The 19,311-nt window shown below is 64.5% G+C and overlaps 9 protein-coding genes across 9 annotated transcripts; 3 read left to right on the top strand and 6 right to left on the bottom strand.

The window, feature by feature from the left end:
- Positions 1-179: 179 nt before the first annotated feature.
- AMSG_01038 (uncharacterized protein) lies at positions 180-1,585 on the top strand (the record flags this gene model as incomplete). The annotated part of the gene is made up of 2 exons (XM_013906759.1): positions 180-1,496; positions 1,526-1,585. 2 exons carry the CDS (start codon positions 180-182, stop codon positions 1,583-1,585), a joined length of 1,377 nt encoding a protein of 458 aa, XP_013762213.1.
- A 22-nt stretch (positions 1,586-1,607) lies between these two features.
- On the bottom strand, positions 1,608-6,010 carry AMSG_01039 (DNA-directed RNA polymerase; the record flags this gene model as incomplete). Its single annotated transcript, XM_013906760.1, has 2 exons — positions 1,608-5,822; positions 5,913-6,010. The coding sequence occupies 2 exons, from the start codon at positions 6,008-6,010 to the stop codon at positions 1,625-1,627; spliced, it is 4,296 nt and encodes a 1,431-aa protein (XP_013762214.1). The 3' UTR covers positions 1,608-1,624.
- Positions 6,011-6,332: 322 nt separating this feature from the next.
- On the top strand, positions 6,333-7,595 carry AMSG_01040 (ADP-ribosylation factor-like protein 8A). The gene is made up of 2 exons (XM_013906761.1): positions 6,333-6,485; positions 6,986-7,595. Exons 1-2 carry the CDS (start codon positions 6,473-6,475, stop codon positions 7,534-7,536), a joined length of 564 nt encoding a protein of 187 aa, XP_013762215.1. The 5' UTR covers positions 6,333-6,472; the 3' UTR covers positions 7,537-7,595.
- Positions 7,596-7,755: 160 nt separating this feature from the next.
- Positions 7,756-9,794, top strand: AMSG_01041 (uncharacterized protein; the record flags this gene model as incomplete). Its single annotated transcript, XM_013906762.1, has 2 exons — positions 7,756-9,741; positions 9,768-9,794. 2 exons carry the CDS (start codon positions 7,756-7,758, stop codon positions 9,792-9,794), a joined length of 2,013 nt encoding a protein of 670 aa, XP_013762216.1.
- Positions 9,795-9,928: 134 nt separating this feature from the next.
- AMSG_01042 (MHD domain-containing death-inducing protein) lies at positions 9,929-11,748 on the bottom strand. Its single transcript, XM_013906763.1, has one exon. The coding sequence runs from the start codon at positions 11,715-11,717 to the stop codon at positions 10,053-10,055; it is 1,665 nt and encodes a 554-aa protein (XP_013762217.1). The 5' UTR covers positions 11,718-11,748; the 3' UTR covers positions 9,929-10,052.
- An 86-nt stretch (positions 11,749-11,834) lies between these two features.
- On the bottom strand, positions 11,835-14,029 carry AMSG_01043 (uncharacterized protein). Its single transcript, XM_013906764.1, has one exon. It carries the CDS (start codon positions 14,018-14,020, stop codon positions 11,879-11,881), a length of 2,142 nt encoding a protein of 713 aa, XP_013762218.1. The 5' UTR covers positions 14,021-14,029; the 3' UTR covers positions 11,835-11,878.
- Positions 14,030-14,672: 643 nt separating this feature from the next.
- AMSG_01044 (uncharacterized protein) lies at positions 14,673-15,510 on the bottom strand. Its single transcript, XM_013906765.1, has 2 exons — positions 15,424-15,510; positions 14,673-15,263 (listed from the first exon to the last, which is right to left on the bottom strand). Exons 1-2 carry the CDS (start codon positions 15,498-15,500, stop codon positions 15,062-15,064), a joined length of 279 nt encoding a protein of 92 aa, XP_013762219.1. The 5' UTR covers positions 15,501-15,510; the 3' UTR covers positions 14,673-15,061.
- Positions 15,511-15,586: 76 nt separating this feature from the next.
- On the bottom strand, positions 15,587-17,359 carry AMSG_01045 (uncharacterized protein; the record flags this gene model as incomplete). Its single annotated transcript, XM_013906766.1, has 1 exon — positions 15,587-17,359. One exon carries the CDS (start codon positions 17,357-17,359, stop codon positions 15,587-15,589), a length of 1,773 nt encoding a protein of 590 aa, XP_013762220.1.
- Positions 17,360-17,588: 229 nt separating this feature from the next.
- Positions 17,589-19,030, bottom strand: AMSG_01046 (uncharacterized protein; the record flags this gene model as incomplete). The annotated part of the gene is made up of 1 exon (XM_013906767.1): positions 17,589-19,030. A coding segment is annotated over one exon (1,442 nt), but the record flags the coding sequence as incomplete, so codon positions are not given.
- Positions 19,031-19,311: the final 281 nt, after the last annotated feature.

Raw genomic sequence — 19,311 nt, forward strand, 5'->3', positions numbered from 1 at the left:
TCGCCAGTCCTCGTCAATCGCTGCATGTGCCAGCCCGTCACCGCCCTCCACCACAAGCGCCTGTTGCCGACCCCCCCCCCTCCTTCCTCTCCGCACTCACAGAACCGCCCTTCCTCTCACTTGCCCAGCTGCTGGACCTTGACATTCCAAAGTCTGCCATCAAGTTCTCCACACTCACCATGCATGCAGGTGAGTCTGTGGCTGTGGCAGGGCCAGAGAGGCTGTACATGGTGTCGGACCTGGCTGCATCGCCGCCGACGCTACGTACTTGGGCTTCGGCTGTCGACGGCGCTGTTCACAACGCTGTCTCCCATCGCATGGCTCTGCGAAAGGGTGCTACCCTCCAGGTCTTTGATATGGAGCAGAGAGCAAAGCTGGCGTCGAGCAATCTGCCCGATGTCGGCGCTTCGGGCATCTTTGCCCGCTGGCTCTCACCGGATGTGCTGGGCGTTGTGGCTGCAGGTACGCTGTTGCTGTGGGACGTCTCGCAGCCGGGCTCCGAGCCGGTGGTCGAGACCGAGCTCGACCCACTGCTGGGTGGCTCGGTCCAGATCACCGCGCTCAAAGCTTCGCCTGACCTCGAGTACATCTGCATCGGCGGTCTCGCTGTCGTCGACGGCCACATCAACGGCGTGGCCCAATTCTACACGCGCTCCACGAGAGTCTCGGTCCCGCTCCAGGCGCACGCCTTTGAGTTCTCAACCCACCCTGAGGCACCCGACACGCCCGTCCTCATTGTGGCTGACCGCCCGCAGGGCCAGGCCGCCGGCTCGCTCTCCATCCTCCCACTCCCGCTCGGCGACTCGGTTGCGCTCGGCGCCTCGGGCAAGATGTTCTTCTTTTCCGAGTCCGACAACGACTTTCCGGTCGCCGTCTGCGCCTCGCCTGCCCGCCGCATAGTGTACACGGTCTCCAAGTTTGGCTTTATTTTCATCAACGAGCTGGCCTCGGCCGCAACAGTGTACACCAACCGCATCTCCGACTCGACCATCTTTGTCTCGGGCATCAACCTCGACGGCGCCTTTGTCGGTGTCAACGTCGCCGGCCAAGTCCTGTGCGTTGACCTCAACTTTGACGCCCTCGAGCAGTATGTGGCGTCGGTGCTGAACAATCCGAGCCTGCTCTCGGTCTTCTCGCCGCTCGTTGCCGCGCACCGCGCCTCGCTGGCGGCTGATGCTACCGACGCACTCACTGCTGAACCCGCGGAGCCGTGCGACGAACTCGAAACCACAGCCGAGACAACAATGGCAACCATGCTTGCTGCTGGGCTCGGCCTCGAACCTGCCGCAAATGCCCAGGGCATGAGTGTGCTCGAGAGCGACACCAGCGCGCCGGCCATCACCAGCCTCGACCAGTTCCGCAGTGCCGTGTGCGCCGTCGTCGCCGGCGCGCTCGACGAGCCCGAGGCCGAGTGGACAGCAGCGATCAAAGTTCTGGCGACGGTCGGCTCGTCGATTGCCGGCGCCGGAGCGTGGGTGACGGCTGCAGGCACGGTTGTGCTCTCGGTGCGCGAGGCGGACGAGAGGTGGACGGGAGCTTTTGCGGCTGCGGCGGCCGAGGCTGCGGCCGGCGAGGTGGACGGTAGCGCTGTGGTGGCGGCTGCTCGCGAGCTGCTCGCGCTTGTTTAGTGTGCAGCAAGAGCAAGCGAAGGGCGGATGAGCTTGCGGCCGGCTGTGCCGAGCTCCTTTGCGGCTGCGTCGTAGTTGTAGTGGACCTTCATGGCGCCCGAGCCGATGGAGACCGGCACACCCATGATGATGCATTCGGAGACGCCGTTGATGGCGTCGACACGGTGGCGGACGGCGGCGTCGAACAGGATGTCCATGGTCTTCTCAAACGAGGCGAGCATGAGGGTCGAGTTCTTCATCTTGCCGATGCCGAAGCGGGTGATGCCGAGGATCTCGCCGCGGAACGACATGAGGTCGGCAAGGAGCATGAGGTGGCGCTGGTCGACAGACATGCCATGAGACGACATGGTAAAGTCGATCTCATTCATGATGGTCTGGCGGGCGGCCTCGATTCCGAGCGTCCGCTCAACCTCGATGATGTGGTTCGAGGTGGTCGAGTACGCATCGATGCCCTTGATGCCCATGACGGCCTGGAGGTCAATGCCGTCGACCATGAGCATGTGCTTGCCGGCGTCCTTGGAGATGATGGCACGGTCGACCGAGGGAATGCCGCACACCACGATGCCACTCAGCTTGTTCTTGAGCGTCTGGACGGCGGCCGAGAGCGACTCCTTCTCGCGCTGGGCTGGCGTGATGCGAATCGACGTCCTGTCGACGGCCAGGCTGTCGGGCGTGAGCTTGAGCTTGGAGACAGCGAGGATGGCGGCAGCGACCGACTCGACCGAGACGTCGAGCTGGAGCCTGCGGATGCGGTCGTCGTCGAGGCGGATGAGCATGTAAACCTGCGAGCGGGCGTAGACCGCGGTGATTTCCGAGGCGATTTCGCCGAGAGTCGTCTTTTCGACGCGGCCCTTGACAATCCGCGCTGCCCGCTCCTCGTCCGGGTTGAGCAGTGGCGCCTTGATGATGGGCGTTGAGATGTTCTTGGACGCATTGATGATCTCACGGATGCGCGGGACGCCGAGGGTGATGTTCATCGACGCCACGCCGGCAAAGTGGAAGGTCTTGAGCGTCATTTGGGTTCCGGGCTCACCGATCGACTGTGCGCCGAGCGCGCCCACAGCCGAGCCGGGCTCGATCTCGGCGCGCCGGTACTTGAAAAAGGCGGTGGTGAGGAAGGCATCGAGCTGCGACGGCATGACCGAGGCGGCCTCGCCGACGGCGTGCTCGACGCCGGCAAGAGCCGAGCCCGGCTCTGCGGCGGTGTGCGGGTCGAGGCCGAACCGGGCCCGCGTCTCGGCAAGTTCGTCAACCTTTTCGATCATAAAGGCGCGCAAATCCTCGAGGAACTTTTCCGAGACGAGCTCGGCCCGCGGGACGCTGCCGCCGGCGCCGAGGCGGGTCATGTCCGGCGCGGCGAAAAAGGCGGAGAGTCGGTCGAGCATCTGGCGCGGAAGGAGCCAGGCCTCGGCTGCCGCGCGTGAGCGGACGGCAGCCTCGACGCGAGCCGACGAAAAGGTCCGCTCAAAGTTGACCGGCTTGGAGTCGCCCTCCATTAGCGACGGATCGAGGCAGTCGTCGCCGTAGCGGAACTGGATGACCGAGCCGACCGAGTTGCGGACGGTGCCGTCGTACTGGACCGAGAGGTCCTCGAGCGCCTTCATGAGGCGGCGCTGCATGTACCCAGTGTCTGCGGTCTTGACGGCGGTATCGACGAGGCCTTCGCGGCCACCCATGGTGTGGAAGAAGAACTCGGTCGGGTTGAGGCCCGAGTAGAACGAGTTGGCACAAAAGCCCTTGGCGGCCGGGATCCGCGAGTTCTTCTCAAACATAGGCAGGGTGCGGTAGAGGAACCCGTTGGGGATGCGCGAGCCGGAGACGGTCTGCTGGCCGACGCAGGCCACCATCTGCGAGATGTTGATGTTGGAGCCCTTGGATCCACACATGGTCATGATGAGCGGAGCGTTGGTCGGCTTGAGCTCGGCGAGGCAAATGTCACCGCATTCGCCACGGACGTCCGACAGGACCTTAGTGATCTTGTTCTCGAGCGTCTGCTCGGCCGAGCAGCCGGCCTGGAGCACGAGCTCGCCGCGGCCAAACTGGGCGATGAGCTCGTCGACAGCGGCGTACGCGTCTGCGATCTTGGCCGCCTTGCGCTTGACGAGCGACGCCGAGGGCGTGACGTCCGAGATGCCGATGGAGAAGCCGTACGATGCCAGCCAGCGGGCTGAGAACTTGGCGAGGCGCTGCATGGCGCGCGCGGCCTGCGCCGGCGAGTTGTCGCGCTCGATGACGTAGAAGAGCGAGGCCTTGGAGCCCGAGCCCACAATGGCCTTGTCCACCACCCCCGCGAGCAGCTGCGAGTTGTAGAAGAGCGTCCACCCGTCCGACGGGCACATTTCGGCGCCGGCCTTGGAGTACGACTTGTTCTTGGTCGAGAGATTGACTGTGACTTCGCGGTTCGGGTCGCCGGTGCCCGAGTAGTTGGCCGCAGGGTTGAGGAGGACCGAGAAGACCTGCTTGCCAGTCCACAGCTCGACCGGCTTGAGAATGGCCGGCGGCGGGAGGACAATGCGCTCGGCAGCATCGGCAAAGTAGGTGCACGCCTGGCAGAACTGCGCCTTGTCGAGGAACATGTCTTTGTGCGTCACCAGGTAAGTGCAGGTGATAAAGTCCTGGATGGCGGCAATGAGCGGCTCGCCCGACCGTGGCGTCACCAGATTGTTCTCTACGCCCATGAGCACCGAGGCCTCGGCCCGCGACTCCTCGGTCTGCGGGACGTGGAGGTTCATCTCGTCGCCGTCAAAGTCGGCGTTGTACGGCGAGCAGACACAGACGTTGAACCGGAACGTGCGCCACGGCATGACCCGGACGCGGTGCGACATGATCGAGACCTTGTGGAGTGACGGCTGCCGGTTGAACAGCACCACGTCGCCATTACGGACGTGCCGCTCGACCACGTCGCCGTCGCGGAGCGAGAGTGCCACCTTGTGCCGGTTGGTGTACTTGAGGTACTTTTTCGCGCCCGACCGCTCCACGATAAAGTTGGCACCGTTGAAGCCGTCCGGCCCGGCCCGGACCGCCTCCTGCAACTGGGCCCGGTTCGCCGCGCACACCGTCTGTGGGTAGGTGAGCACCTTGGCAAGGAGCGCAGGCATGACCACTTCGTTGATCGACATGTTGGGGTCTGGCGAAATGACAGTCCGCGACGAAAAGTCGACTCGCTTGCCCGACAGGTTGCCGCGGAACCGCCCGGTCTTGCCCTTCATCCGCTGGCAGAGTCCGGTGTACTTGCGCGACTTCATCGACTGTCGGACAGACGCCGGCACCCCCGGCAGCTCCGAGTTGATGTAAGACGCCACCTGAAGCTGCATAAAGTCCCACAGGCCCTGCACGTTGCTCACCGACGAGCCCTTGGACAGGGAGTCCTTGATGATGGTGTTGATGTGCACAATGTCGCCGATCTTGATCGTCAGATCGTCCTCGTTCGAGCCTGACGTCATCGCTGCAGTCACTGACGGCCGGATGCAGACCGGCGGGACAAGGAGCTTGGTGAGAATCATCTCCTCCGGTCGCCCCACCAGCGGCCGCATGCTCAGCATCTCGCAGTCCTCCGTCGACAGCCGCTGCAGGAGCGAGAGCGCCACAGCAGGCGTGATCGTGTCCTGTACCTTGGACAGCAGTGGCTCGAGCTCCTTGTTAGCTGCGAGCGCAGCCTCCAGCGAGGCGTAGAGCTCCTCCGTCCCGTCGTCGCGCTTGGACCGGAACCGCTCGTGCACAATCTTGAGCGCGCCGGCCTTCTTGACCGAGCCCACCACCGCGTCGCAGTGCGCGCACCGCGTCATCCGTTTGCACTTTTCGATGACCAGCTTTTGCAGCTGCCGCTGCTGCAGCGGCTTGCCCTCGTACGCCCGCATCCGCGCCAGATACTGCGCAGCCTCGGCCTCGTAGATCAGCGTCCGCGCGCACACCTTGCAAATGCACTGCAGCAGCGTCATCACCGTCTTAAAGTACCCGATATGAAAGACAGGCAGCTCCAAATCTACCACTCCAAAGTGGCCCACGCAGTCGGCGAGCTTCCGCCCGCACGTCTCGCACAGCGTGACCTTGGACGATGCTCCCAGCCGGAGGTCGAGCGGTCCAAAGGGTTGTGGCACACGCGACGGCTGTTGGTACAGCTCACGGTTGACCACCTGGAGGTGCGCCACTCTCTGCATCTCGTGCGGCTTAAGCATCCCAAACTGAAGGTGTGACCTATGGGGGATGTGAGGGTGAGTGTAAAGGGGGGGGGAGGAGGGGAGGGGGGGAGACGGGCAGCTCCATCACACTCGCGTCACCACATACACCTTCATGGGCTTGTCCGACTCGCGAAGCTGGCGCTTTGCGCCCTTTGTTGGGTCGAGTGGCCACACATTGCACAGCTCGTGCCACTGCGAGGACATGGCGTGTGGAGCGTGGAGGGTGAGGTGTCCAGACGGGTCGGTAGCTGTGGCCAAGGGAGGGGGGGGAGACCATCGGGTCGAAGCCATTCGATGCTATGATGCGGGAGAGGAGGGAGGGGCCATAGTCAGGCCAGGGTAATGCTGGGCCATACTATTTCCACCATCTGTACATCCATCCACCATCAGATGGTGATGATTTTATTATCGGACTCTTCTAGCGGTGGGCGTAGGCCATATGCCCAGGTATCTTCATGTTGGTTGTTGATGGGGGTGGGCGGGTGAAGGGGAGGGGGAGGGGAGGGGGATAAGGGGGGGGGGGGGCTGGCCTCAGCAGAGGAATCACCGACCAACAACTGGGCGGAGCCCCACCCTCGGCGCCGCCCACTCACTCCCACTCTGCCCCTCCTCTCCTCCCAACGCGGCGGACACACGACTCGGTGCGACCGGAGACCGTGGGGAGCAATGGCGGCAGTGAGTACGTATACAAACATAGGCAGCGGTGGAGGAGGAGTTTGTGTGTGCCTGAGAGAGAAGGGGAGGGGGGCGAGAGCGAGAGAGGGAGAGGCAGGGGAGGGGGGCGCGGGCGCTGTGCCTCTCCCCTTCCTCCGTGTGCGATCACTCCCCCTGTGTGGGGAGGGGGGGAGGGGGGGAGGAGACATGGCGGTGGGCAAAAAAATGGAGGGGTGTGGGTATGGGCATGGGTGGTGTGGAGCGACACAGAGGGGAAGGAGAGGAAGGAGGTGATGGTGGATAGACAAGGCTTGGTTGAGGGTGGGAGGGAATGTAGCGGTTGCTGCTTTGGCTTTGTTGGCAAAGGGGTGGGGAGGGGCACGTGACACGCCGCCAGGCGTGATGGAAGCCGACGGCATGAAGCCCCCCCCCCCCCCCCCCCCTTCCTCCCTGTGAACTCCCTGAACGACTATGGTTACCGCACTGAGAGGAGATGACTCACAGAATGGATGTGGGAGGGCATAGAGCGGTTGTTCCAGTCGTTTGTGTCGTGGATCAAGAACTTGTTCTGGAAGCAGGAGATGGAGCTCACGCTGGTGGGCCTCAACAACTCGGGCAAGACTACGCTGGTCAACGTCATCTCCTCGGGTGAGTTCAGAGAGGACATGATTCCGACGGTAGGGTTCAACATGCGCAAGGTGCAAAAGGGCAACGTGACCATCAAGCTGTGGGACATCGGAGGCCAGTCGCGCTTCCGCTCCATGTGGGAGCGCTACTGCCGCGGCGTCTCGGCCATTGTGTATGTGGTGGACGCGGCTGACCACGCAGTCATCGAACAGTCCCGTGAGGAGCTGCATGCCTTGCTGTCCAAGGTCCAGCTCTCTGGCATCCCGCTCCTGGTCCTCGGCAACAAGAACGACCTGCCCGAGGCCCTCTCCTCCGAGGACCTCATCGAGGCTCTCGACCTCCAGTCCATCACAAATCGCGAGGTCTGCTGCTTCTCCATCTCCGCCAAGGATGGAGTCAACATCGACATCACCCTCGAGTGGCTGGTCAAGCACTCGAAGAAGTCGTAAGGCCACTATCACCCTCCCTCCCTCCCTCCCTCCCTCCCTAAAGCCCTTGAGGTTGCCAACCCGACCGCGCCACCCCACCACACTCCGAGCCACCTCACCTCACCTCCCCCCTTCCCTCTAATGCGTGCAGCCGTCCTTCTGGCAGCTAGCCTGCTCCTGGCCGCAGCAATAGGCTGTACCCTGAGCACCCTCCCGGGATGGGGACCCAACCTATGCACCATGTCGTACATGTACCCGTGGTACGCCCCGGTCGAGCTCGCAACGTCGTCGGCCGGCTACGGACTCGTCCGGTACCGCGAGGCTGGCCAGCCTCCGCCCGAGCCGCTCCCGCACCACCCGCGCTCTGCTGTCCTCTTCTTGCCCGGAAATGCAGGCTCAGCCTCGCAGGTCCGATCGCTCGGCGCGGCCGCGGCGGCCATAAGCTCTCCGCTCGCCTGGTTCGCCCTCGACGTCGACGAGGAGAAGTCGGCGCTGCAAGGTCAGCGCCTGTTAGCCCAAGCCTCGGCTGCTATCGATGCGCTGCGCGAGCTCTCTGCCGCAGAGGGCTACTCCCGCTGGATTCTGATCGGTCACTCGATGGGCGGCATCACCGCCCGTCTCGTTCCGCAGCTTCTAGCCTCGGCGGCAAACGAGGACACCGCCGCCCTCGGCGCGTCGATCGCCGCCGTCGTCACACTCGCCACGCCACACGCTGCGCCTGTCGTCACTGCAGACGGCACCATCGAGTCAATCTATGCTCTCCTCGCCCATCCGCGCGACACTGCTGTTCCGGTCGTCTCGATCTCGGGCGGTCCGCGCGACGAGCTCATCCCTGCCCACCTCACGCATCTCGCCCTCCCTCGTGGACACCTCTCCCTGCCCTGGCTGCATGTTCCCTCTCTGGCGCTGCCTGGATCATGGCGCTCAGCCGACCATCTATGCATTCTCTGGTGCCGTGAGCTCGTCACCGCTGTTGCTGGCTACGTTGACAACGTCGCGAGGTCGGGGAACGGCTGGGCGGACGCTCTTGCCGCCTTTGCGCCGCATCGCGCTTTGCCGCTGCCTCGCCCTGGCGGCGAGAGCGAGCGCGAGGACTCGGCTCAGCCTGTCAAGCTGGATCGTGCTGGCCGAGCTCGCCTCCAGCCGCATGTTAGGTACTCGTTGCCTACCTCCGATGCATGTGTCGGCTTCATTGTCACTGCCAGAGCGCCGGCTGCGTGGTGGGCACTGGATGTGTCGGGCGAAACCCGTGCTCCTCAGCCGCTTCCACCGGCCCAGGCTACAACGCCAGCGAGTGACGATCCGCGTTCGGCGGTGCTTGTCGCGGGTGCGGCTCGCGCGGCAACCGCGATGTGGTGGCCGGGCCAAGGCCGAGGCACCCCGAGCGAGGCCGTGCTCCTCTGCTTGCCCCCAACGCCAGCGCCGGGCATGCCGGTGCTCCAAACTCTGACCTCGCCTTGGCCTGCGCTTCTGCCGGTCACCGAGCTGAGTTGGACCTTGGAACGGAGCCCAGGATGGCGTGGATGGGTGGCAACGACGCCGGTTGACGCAGCTGGTGCCGGTGTCGGCGCTCCAGCCTGGTTTGCACAGTTTGCGCAGGGCGTGCCGGATGGACTCGCCGGCGAGCAGCTGACGGTGTTTGGCGACGAGTGGGCACTTGATGCCCCGCTGGACGCCTTGCACGTTCTCTGGTTTCCTGAGTGCCCTGGATCCGCGGCAGCATGTGGCACACCGCCGCCGCACCCGCGTCTCTCTCTTCACGGAGTGATCCGTAAGTGGGTGGCACGTCACGCACCGGCGCTCCTTCCACTGGCATCGGTGGCGGCACTGGCGTGTGCGGGTGGCCTGAGTGGTGCAACCACGACAGTCCTGGTGGCACTCGCGAGTGTGCGTGGCTCGTGGGCTCTCGCGCCGTCGCCGTGGCATACGCTCACGCTCACGCTGGGCGCGGCCTGTCTCGCTCTCGGGGTCAACGTCGTCGCTCGGATTGTCCTCGCTGCCGCCGGCTTGCTCCCAATCTGGCTTCGCTGCGGGTGCGAGTCGCGGCTGGCAGCCCGGGCGCTCCTGGCGGTAGCCGCAGTCGTCGGGTGGCTCGCAGAATGGTGCTTTGTTCCGGGTCTCGCGCTTCTTGTCCTCACACTGCGGCTCGGCGGGAGCGGGAGTGGGAGCGCATGGCGATGGAGCGCGTCGCTACTGGGCGCACTTCCGTCGCTTGCCAACGCGTACGTCGCCATCGAGTCGCGCAAGGGCAGCAGCGGCCCGCTGGCGTCTGTGGGTGAGCCGGGCGGTGCAGCACTCTCGGCGCTGCTCGCAGTCGTGGTCCAGCCGGGACTGCAGACGCCGGCCGATCCGCAGGCAGCGCGGATGGCCGTGGCGGGAACGACTGCTTTGCTTGCGGTTTTGGCGCTTGGCTATCCAGCGGCATACTACATGCACGCGGCGCTGGGTGCAGCGAGTGGGCTGGTGCCGGCAGCGGTGGCCGCGACATTGCGCGCGCAGACGCGTGCGCACAAGACGCAATAGTTTGACCAAAGTACTCATGACGGCGCCGGAGCAGTGGCGAGAAGATCAGATAGATCGACGCCATGCCGCGAAGCGCCGAGCGAGTTCCAGATGATGTAGTCGGACGAGACGAGCTCGTGGTCAACGTTGAGCTTGGTCCGGGTCTTCGGGTAGACCGAGACGGCGTCGCGGGCAATGTGAACGCCTGACAGCGTCGTGTTGGTCATCTTAAAGTCGAGCGCAATGTAGGCATTGGAGGCGACACAGAACGGGTCGTCGGATGGCGCAGCGAGGTGGGCGACGGCGGTACGTGCGGCGTCGGCGGCGGCGGCATCAGCGGCCAGCGACGCCAGCGCCACAGCCGACCCGGCGTTGAGCTCATCGAGAGCAAGCGAGGTCGGGGTCGGCTGCGGCGGCTGCGGTGCGAGCGCAGCGGCATCGACATCAAGCAGGCGAGGGCTGCCGTGAAACGTGATTGTGCCCGGAAGCTCGACTTCGGCGTTGCCGACCGACCATCGTTCGGTGAGGATCCAGACAAGCGCCCGCCGGTCTGCGGTGACGTTGACAATACCAGCGGAAGGGCGCAGATCGACGTGGGTAATCTGACCGTGGTTGTGAAACGGGATGCGGACTTGGCAATAGCCGACGTCAGCCTTGACGCACAGCTTGAGCTGGATTAGCAGGTGGATGGTCTGCGGGCCGAGCGGCGACTGCTGGTAAAAGCCGCGGATCGGGAGCGAGCCCGGGACCGAGACTGGAACCGAGTACTGCGCCACTGCCAGCGTCTCCAGCGGCGGAATGAGCGAGAGCTTACCGGTGGTGGGCTCAAAGACCGAGACCGCCGGATCGAGGGCAAGGGACTCGACCTGCGCCAACGTCGGCGCCATGACAGTCACCTCGGGCACACCCTCGAGCAACGCCTTGACCTGAAGCGAACCCTGGACAACGCAAACGTCCGCCAGGTGCGGCACGTCGTACTGGACGGCGCGGACCGACTCGGAGACACGAATGTCGACAACTTGCCGCGAACGCGACTTGGCTAGGAACGGCTTGGACGCCGGAATCTTGGCCACCGCCGCAGGGCCCTGGACCGACGCAATCAAGTCGCGCGGCTTGTGGGCCATGTACTTGCGGATGGCAGGAAGGTCGAGCGTGAGGACCGTGCCGAGCGGGAGCGCAAAGGCCACAAAGACGTCGATGACGCCCATGTGGGCCAGATCGTAGCCGGGCGCGTAGCCGGCAAGCAGCTCGGCGAGCGTGGCAGCGAGGCCATGGCCGACCGTCACACTTGGCTCGTCCACCAGGCGGCCAGCATGCTGCGCGCCGGGCTTGACGCTCGGCGCCACTACCACCACCAGTGGGCCGGTCCGATGGAGGCAGAGCGGCCAGAGGCCGGCGGCCGAGGCAGCCACCGCGGCGTCGGACGCCCCGTCGTCGCCACCGAGCGCGGGTGTACTCGGCAGGATCTCCCCCACCACTGCCTCGAGTACAGCCGAGCTTGTCGGCAATGGGGCTGGTACTGCGAGCTTGGCGCTCTCGGTAGCCACGGCCGTCCGCCGCAGTCCTGCTTCGACCACCGGAAACGTCCGCGCTGCCACCACACCAGGCTCATCGACCCTCAGCACCCACAGGGCACGCATGCCCTGGCCAAGCCTCACCGGTGTCCTCTGCGCCTCGCTCTGTCCCACTTTCGCGGCCATGGGCTTGTGTGTGCAGCACGGGATGGGTGTGGCGCGGGGGGTGGGGGTGTGTCGAGAGTGTAGTCACGCGCGTCGAACGCCAGTTGTGGGGAGGACAGCTGCTGGTGAGCGACGGATGGGCATCCGCGGGAGACTGTAATGTACAAGAGCTAGGAAGGCGATCATGCCGAGTCAGATGAGGCATCGGACGACGAGTCCGAGCCTGAGCTCGAGTTCGAGCCCGAGCCCGAGCCGGACGACGAATAGTACGACGACGATGACGACGAGGACGGGAGCTCGACTGAGGCCGAGGGGGGGGTCGGCTTGGACGAGGCAGCCTTGGTTGGGGCGTTCGAGCAAGAGGGAGAGGTCCCAGCCGTCGATGACGAAGCGGCGGCGGTCTCCGCAGTGGACTCGAGTGTGTCTGCGGAGCCGTAGCGGTTGTTGGCGAGGGCGGTCTCGTCGGCGGAGATGCCAAACTGGGCAGCCATGGTAGATAATGAGCGCAGATGGCGGGTAAGCGTGCCGCGCATGAGGTACTGCGAGAGCAGGTCGTCGTAGACCAACTGCTCGCGCTCGATGAGCGGGCGGCGGTCTGCGGCACGCCACGACTCTTGCACGGCCTCGTTGGCCTTTTGTAGGTCGCGGGCAGCCTTGAGGGCAAGCATGTCTTCCAGCCAGCCATTGCGATCCTCGGCGCTGGAAGCCGCGAGGACGTAGAGCTTGTTGCCGATGTGGCGGACGCAAAACGCGTTCTTGGTCTTGCCGGTGTCGTCAAAGGTCGAGACCTCGACGGCCGAGAGCGGGAAGGCCTGGCGGACGACATACTTGGAGCGCGAGAGCTTCCGGCGCTTGGCCCAGACTAGATAGTCATTGAAGAGGACAAAGTGGCGCGTCTGCAGCTTGCCGCCCTTCATGTGCTTGACAAGGTCGCCCTTGCGAAGGACCCGGCGCGACTTGGACGGCGTCAGCAGCGTCTCCAGACCCTCGAGCTGCGAGAGCACCTCCTGGACCTCCTTGCGCTCCTTGGAGATGATGGCGACCCGGTGCAGCTGCTCCTCGATGGCCGCCACCTGCTCCTGCAGGCGAAAGAGCTGCGGGCCGGATGGGAGGCCGCGGTTCGAGGTCGCTAGCGCGTCGACAAACTGCACGTACTGATTGAACCGCACCACTGGCGCTGAGAGCAAGACAGAGAGGGTCCGCTCGTCGGCCTGCGGACCATCGCCGACGCCTTCGCGGAGCAGCGCCTCAAACTGGGGATGGCTTTTGGTCGCTTGCGCCAGCACCGTCATTGACTGCTGGTACGAGACCATGTACTGCGGGTAGAGCGGGAGGCCAGCTACCAGATCCTCCACCATGGGGATCGGCGTCGAAATGAGAGGGTCCTCGCGCCGCGCCCGCGACAGTTCGCGGTACGCGGTCGACGCGTGGGCGCGGATCTCGGCAAAGTTGCCAAAGATGAGGTCAAACGTCTCCTGCGGCAACAGCGGCTCCTCGGCCTCAAGCAGTGGATGGACGTACAGCTTCCATGCCAGATTGAGGTCCGACACATACCGCAGCTCGGACGCAAAGTATTCGTACACAAGCTCGTGCTCGGCAAGATCATGCTCCTCGAGATCGTCGTAGTCGAGGCCCGAGTCGCGGAGAAAGGTGAAGAAGTTAAGCGGGGCCGATGCTCGCAACAACGGGTTGGCCCACGTGTTCGAACGCTGCCGCTGCAGCGTCTCCTCGCGGTCTATGACCTTGAGCACCCCGCCCGGCATGCTCGAGCCCTTGGCCGTGATTGGCTCCGGCGCCGCCACAGGGCTCGGGAGCCGGTGGATCCCGCGCTTGACTGTGTAGTACTCGGTGTTTTCTCGCGTTGCCACATACCGCGCCCGCCACCTGCGCGCCATCGTCGGCACAGACATCTCCCGCGGTGCCGCCGCCGCATCCTCCTCCTGCGCAAGATAGTCCGGAATAGGGTCGTGCAGGTAGTCCTCCACCTCACCCAGTGACGGTGGTGGGCCAAGGCTCCACATGTTGACATCGTCGAGCTCGTCGTCCGATGAGCTCAGCACCACCCCGGTCAGCTCCGTCTCCGTCATCGAGCGCTCCGACAGGACTCCGCTGCCACCTGCACCGGCGCCAAACGAGCCGAACGACTCGGTCACGGGCTCTGTCAGTGTGTCAAGCAGCGCCACTCCATCGTCTGCAGTTGCACCGCTTTCTTCCAAGCTCACACGCCCGTCTGCGCTCTCCTCCACCGTCTCTCCAGTCTCGCTAGCCTCAGCCGGCGCCCCCGCATGCGGCGGCGCGTCGCTAGGGACTTGGTCCCCGTCCATCGACTCGGACCTACACATTCCGTTCGTTGCCCGCCAGCGCACACAGCCATATGAGTTCCATCTGCACCACACACGCACGTCCCTATCTCACTGCTACCCACCCTCACCAGCTCTACATTGCCCTGTCGCTGTCCATGCCTGTCCCTAGGTAGCGCACGGACGGAGCCAAAAAAGTGGCACCGTCCCGGAGGGGGGGGGGGAAGCGGACATGGTCACAGACCGGTGACACGTAGACACGTACATAGCCACAAGGGGTGCGTATGAAGCAAGAATCGGCTCTTAGGGGGGGGGGGGGGTTGTTCTTCAGCCGGGGGCCACACAGCTGACACCGAGTTCAGGAAGGAGGAGGGGGGAAGGAGACTTCCCGTAGGGACGGGGCGACAGGTGTGGTGTTTCGTGGCTACAATGGCCGGCAAGGGAGTGACTCGGCGGTGGTGGAGTCGGCCTGCGTCCGTGCGCGTTGACATGGAAGGTGAGTGGAGGCAATATTCACCCGTGGGTGGTAGGGTCGATAGAGGTATACGCCGGACGATCGCGCTGCGGCTGACGCTGGACATCGATCTGGAGGGGAAGGGGAGTGGTGGAGGTCATCTGTGGAGGTGGTGATGGTCCCGGTAAAGAGAGCTGAAGCAGGGAGGGGAGGGGAGCGCGATAGAGGGAAGGACTTTGCGGCGAGGCTTTGCTGCAACAGTTCGAGCTGGGCAAAGTCAGGCTCTGGCGCGAATGACTTGCCGCGACTTGCGTTTCGCGGAGAAGTTGCAGCTGTGACGAGAGCCATCAGCTTGCGGGCTGCACAACACGCCAGCGCAATTAATCCCGCCCCAACGGTGAGACGAACCGAGGGCCACCATGGGCGAGCACGGCAATCGGTGAGGTGTTGCTGGGGCTGGAACAGATATCGTCTCCTGGCAAGCTCGGCATCGGCTCGCACCTCGGGCCACCGCAAGCTAGGTCTCGGCGCTCGGGCTCCAACAGCTTGCAGCGTGCACGGCTGCAGCGCGGAGAGACGGCGATGCAAGGTAAAGCGCCAAAGCAACACGACTACAGCGGCGGAGCAGACGATCGGGATCTGATGTCGTCCATGACCACACCCAGTGCCTGCTGTGAGGCAGCCACATCAGCACGGGCCGACGCCTCAAACACCGTCCGCCAGCCGTCGTACGACGCCGCCGCCGCCGCCACCGCCGATGCCAGCGGGGCCTCTGGCGCAGTCAGCGCACGCACACGCTCGAGCGCATTGCACCTGTACACCCCCGCCCCTCTTTCATGTTAGTGCTCAATCTGGCCCTTCCCTTGCCCCGTCTCTGTGTGTGGGACGGGGGTGGCGGCATGGCAAGTGCCGCAGAATCAAGCCTCTCCACTCCCGCCTTTCTCTCCCGGCCAACCACAGCTACCGCACATACAGGTCCTGGACGACTCCAGAGATGTCTTGCAGCTCTTTCAGTACAGCACCCTGTTCGGGAGTTAGAGTCACTGACATAGCGTCACGTTTGAAGACAGGTGGCCGAGGCTTTAGACTTGGGGAGTGGCTGCGTGGCCGAGCGCGGCCTCGTTCGCCGCGAGCGACTACAGCAGGAACCCGACCTGCTTGCAAAAAGCGACAGCGAGGTCGGTCGGAGCGAGTGGGTGGTACGCACTGCGCCAGCCGTGGTGCCCGATGTTGAGCGTGACAAACAGCGGGTGTGGATCAGATGGCGGCTGGGTCTCGAGCGTGTGCTGATGTCGAAGATGTGCTGCGACGTAGTTGGGCGAGGCTACCGCAGCAAGCAGCGCATTCAGGGTGGTTGCAGCCGCCTCCTTGCTACTGGCAGGCATCTGCTGGAGTGCAAGCGGCTTTGCTGTGGCCAAAGGCTCCCGAAGCACTGCGTCTCTTCCGATCTCGCGCCACCAGCTTGCAGCAGCACTGACGAGTTCGGGCAGACCGTCAACATCGAGTAGGACGTCGACTGGAGTCGCGCCATACGATGCACTTGCTGCGGCGCGCTCAACGTCTTTGCGTGTGATCGCACGTGATGGACGGCCAAGCGCAGCGTACGGAAGCGCAGTGTATGCGTTGACAGTCGAGAGGGTTGTAGCCAGCGACATGTCGTGCCCGTCGGCTGACGGGGCCCAAGCACCCGTTGTCCACGACCGCGATAGCCTCGGCTCGGCAAGCAGAAGCGTGGATAGCTCGTCGCGGACGGTACGAGCACCAACGGCACCGGGACCAAGACCATCGCGAGAAAATGCAGCCAGGACGCCGTAGGTGTAGAACATTCGCCAGTGGATTTGCTCGCCGACCGGAAAGGGATGGGCCAAGAGGCTGCGGATGAGATAGTCGGCGACAGTTCCGGTGCTCTCGATGAGGTGCTGTGCCAGCGGGCGGACGACCAGCATTGGAGTGTGCGATGGAGGCGCTAGCAGTGACCGGCCTCCATACAACGCCTCGGTGTGGAAGTGGCTCCGATGCCGCGAGCCAGCGCTGCGCATCTGGGCCACCAGCGCGGCGTGAGCCTCGGCGGCAGCAGCAGGCACAGCATCGGCGAGGGCTCCGACAATCGCTCGGTCACGGAGGAGCTCGCGGGTGTGGTACATCGAGACCCACTCTGAGTTCAAGACATGCTCGTCCGAAACATGCCAAATCGATCGCTCTGGTGAGCTGCGCATCTTGGCAGAGAGCACGGCGTTTTCCAGAGTTGCGTCGTCAACGATGAGATGCGGCTCGACGTCGAGGCGGAGGCCGAAACGCGGGCTCCACCACGGCGAGAGGCCGCTTGGCTTGGCCACAAGCATACCTGGACGAAATACAAGCGAGAGAGGTGCAAGATCCGGAACGTATGCGCCAAACGCCGCCAACAGCTGGGTATTGAAAAGCGGGAGCGGCGAGTCGGCCAGCCTTGTCACCGCAGAGGCAGTCTTGGCTGCGAGGCTCGCCACGGCATCGGGCGCGATCAGAGCCAGCGCGTCGCACACCGCCTCAATCAGCTCAGCATGGCTCACAAGCTCTACTCGTGTGCCGAAACGGGCCTCAAGCCGGCCAAACGAAGCTTTGGTCGGGGTGACGACAACGACCTTGCGGATCCAGGGCATGTTGGCGATGATCGAGGCCACAGTAGCCTCGACGAGAACCGTTGAATTGAAGCGCGCATCGATGGAGTCTTTTCCAGCAGCAGCAGCAGAGCGGGCTGCAGAGCGTGCGGCTTGCTCGGTTGGGTGATCGGCGACGCCTGCGGAGCGACCGGCCCGACGGGCGGCGGCGGCGTAGTCCGGCTCAAACTGGTCTGCAGCAAAGAGGAGGGCATCAACACAGCCCAAGGCCCGCAGCGGGCCCATGAGCCGTGTCACCTTTCCGTGGCCCATGGCACCGAGAGTGCGCGCCAGTGGAGCGCACCACGCTGCGCCTGCGTTGCCCGGACGGTCGGCGCCGCGAAGGGTGGGGGTCGGCGCCGCTGGTGGAAACTGCAATGGCTGTAGCGTCGGAGCGAGGAAGAACATACCGATGGCTACGACAAGAGCGACATAGGCTCCGGCTAGCCATGCAGTCAGTGCCATGGCCGGCCTTCACTTGAGCCAGCCACAAGAGCGGTGTTTACTGCCCGGCGGTCGGCCCGCTGCTTGTCCGCGGGCGCGACGGCGACGGCGGACTGCTCAGTGTAGCGCGGTAGGATGGAGGCGCAGGCTGCGGCGAAAGTGGAGCGACGACCTCAAAGAGGGCGCGCCTGTCAAAGTCCGAGTAGATGAGAGCGCAGAGCCGCTCAAGCGAGGCAACGCCAGAGAGGTCGGTGTTGATGGCGGTGGCGGCGCCGTTGGCCTCGGTCTCGACCACCTTGGAGGCGACGCCGACCAGCGGGCCGATGAACCGGGCAAACGGCAGCTTGGCCGCCGAGGCGGTAGTCGGCGCAGCGGAAGAGCCCGGCTCGGGCCGCAGCGCCACGTTTGATGCCAGGAGCGCCGAGTGGCGCGCAAAGGCGACGTCAAGGCAGTCGCGGAAGACCGGGACCATGTCCGGCGAGCTGATGTGCTCGTGGAGTTCCGAGACGAGCAGGTCGAGCTTGGCGGCAAAGAGCGGATGGCTCGGGTCCTCGTCGGGCGTGGCTGGACTCGCTGCCGGCGGAGCCAAGGCGGCCAGCTTGGCGGCGTCGGCGGCGGCCTCGTCGGGGGTCGGCACCAGGTACTGCGCCAGCGGCGATGGTGCGCCGGCAGCGGCGGCAGGAAGCTCAATGTCGCGGCGGACGGCGGCGATGAGGCCGGCGATCGAGTCGACAGACTGCGGCTGGGTGAGCGAGACCGGGGCAAGAACAGCATCAACCGCAGCTTCGACATGCAGAGCAAGGCGGCGGATGCCGACCTTGAGGAAGAAGAAGCACCGCCCAAGGTACTTGTGCTTGAGCACATCAGACGCGCACGGCGCGCCGGTGGTGGCTGCCTGGACAAGATCCAGGTACACGTTGCGCCCGAGAATGTTGAGCTGGGTCCGGAACAGCACCTTGAGCAGCGCCACCGCATACACGCCCAACACTCCATGGATGACCGCCAGCCGGACAAGACGGAGCCAGGCCGCGGCCTTCTCTTCCTTGGACAGCGGCGTCTCTCGCGCAGCGCGCAGCTCGGCCGCTGTCTGGGCCATGGGCACAATGTCGCCAATCTGTTCGCCTACCAGCGCAATCCAACGCAACAGTGTCTCATCTGCAGCCTGCTGAGTCGTCTTAAAGTGGCTCTGCATGCGGGCGAGAACCTCATCGTCGTCGGTGGCATCGCTTGCCGAGCTCGGCCCGGCACCGCTCGCAAGCTGATCCTTCCACGGCATCTCACAATCCTCGCCGCTATCATCCTTTCCAGCCGCCGTGACCCGCCCATCGCGCCCGAGTCGCATGCCTGTCGACTCTGCCATGGCCTCGAGCGCCTGAGTTCCATACGAAGTAGCCGTCAGCTGGTCGTAGAGCCACACCGAGCCGGCGGCGGCCATGGTAGTGTATGCCACCTTGCGCCAGTGCTGGGCAAAGTACTTCCCCACGCACGAGCCAAACATATCTACAACCACACCACGCAAGCTCTCTATCTAGCCTTGGGGCTTGTGTGCTATTGGCGAGAGGAGTGGCCCCGAGGCTTGAGTACTGCCTCCCCCCCCCCCCCCCCCCCCCCCACCCTGGAGTGCTTTCTGATCTAACACCTTGCCATGACCAGCAACCCGGATCTTTGACCTGATACCAATACGCCATCCAAACAACGTCGGCCAAGAGGAAGTCATGCATCCGTGGCCAATATTGCATGGAAACGCGGTGGGCGTCGCCAGGGTCCCTCACTACCAGGGC

Source organism: Thecamonas trahens (assembly GCF_000142905.1).
Source record: "Thecamonas trahens ATCC 50062 unplaced genomic scaffold supercont1.4, whole genome shotgun sequence".
Lineage (NCBI taxonomy): Eukaryota > Apusomonadida > Apusomonadidae > Thecamonas > Thecamonas trahens.

Coding starts and splice junctions, on each gene's coding strand:
- AMSG_01042 (XM_013906763.1), bottom strand. CDS start 11,717: ATGGCCGCGAAAGTGGGACAGAGCGAGGCGCAGAGGACACCGGTGAGG.
- AMSG_01043 (XM_013906764.1), bottom strand. CDS start 14,020: ATGGACGGGGACCAAGTCCCTAGCGACGCGCCGCCGCATGCGGGGGCG.
- AMSG_01044 (XM_013906765.1), bottom strand. CDS start 15,500: ATGTCAGTGACTCTAACTCCCGAACAGGGTGCTGTACTGAAAGAGCTG. Junction 15,264..15,423: donor TCTGGAGTCGTCCAGGACCT/GTATGTGCGGTA, acceptor GGGGGTGTACAG/GTGCAATGCGCTCGAGCGTG.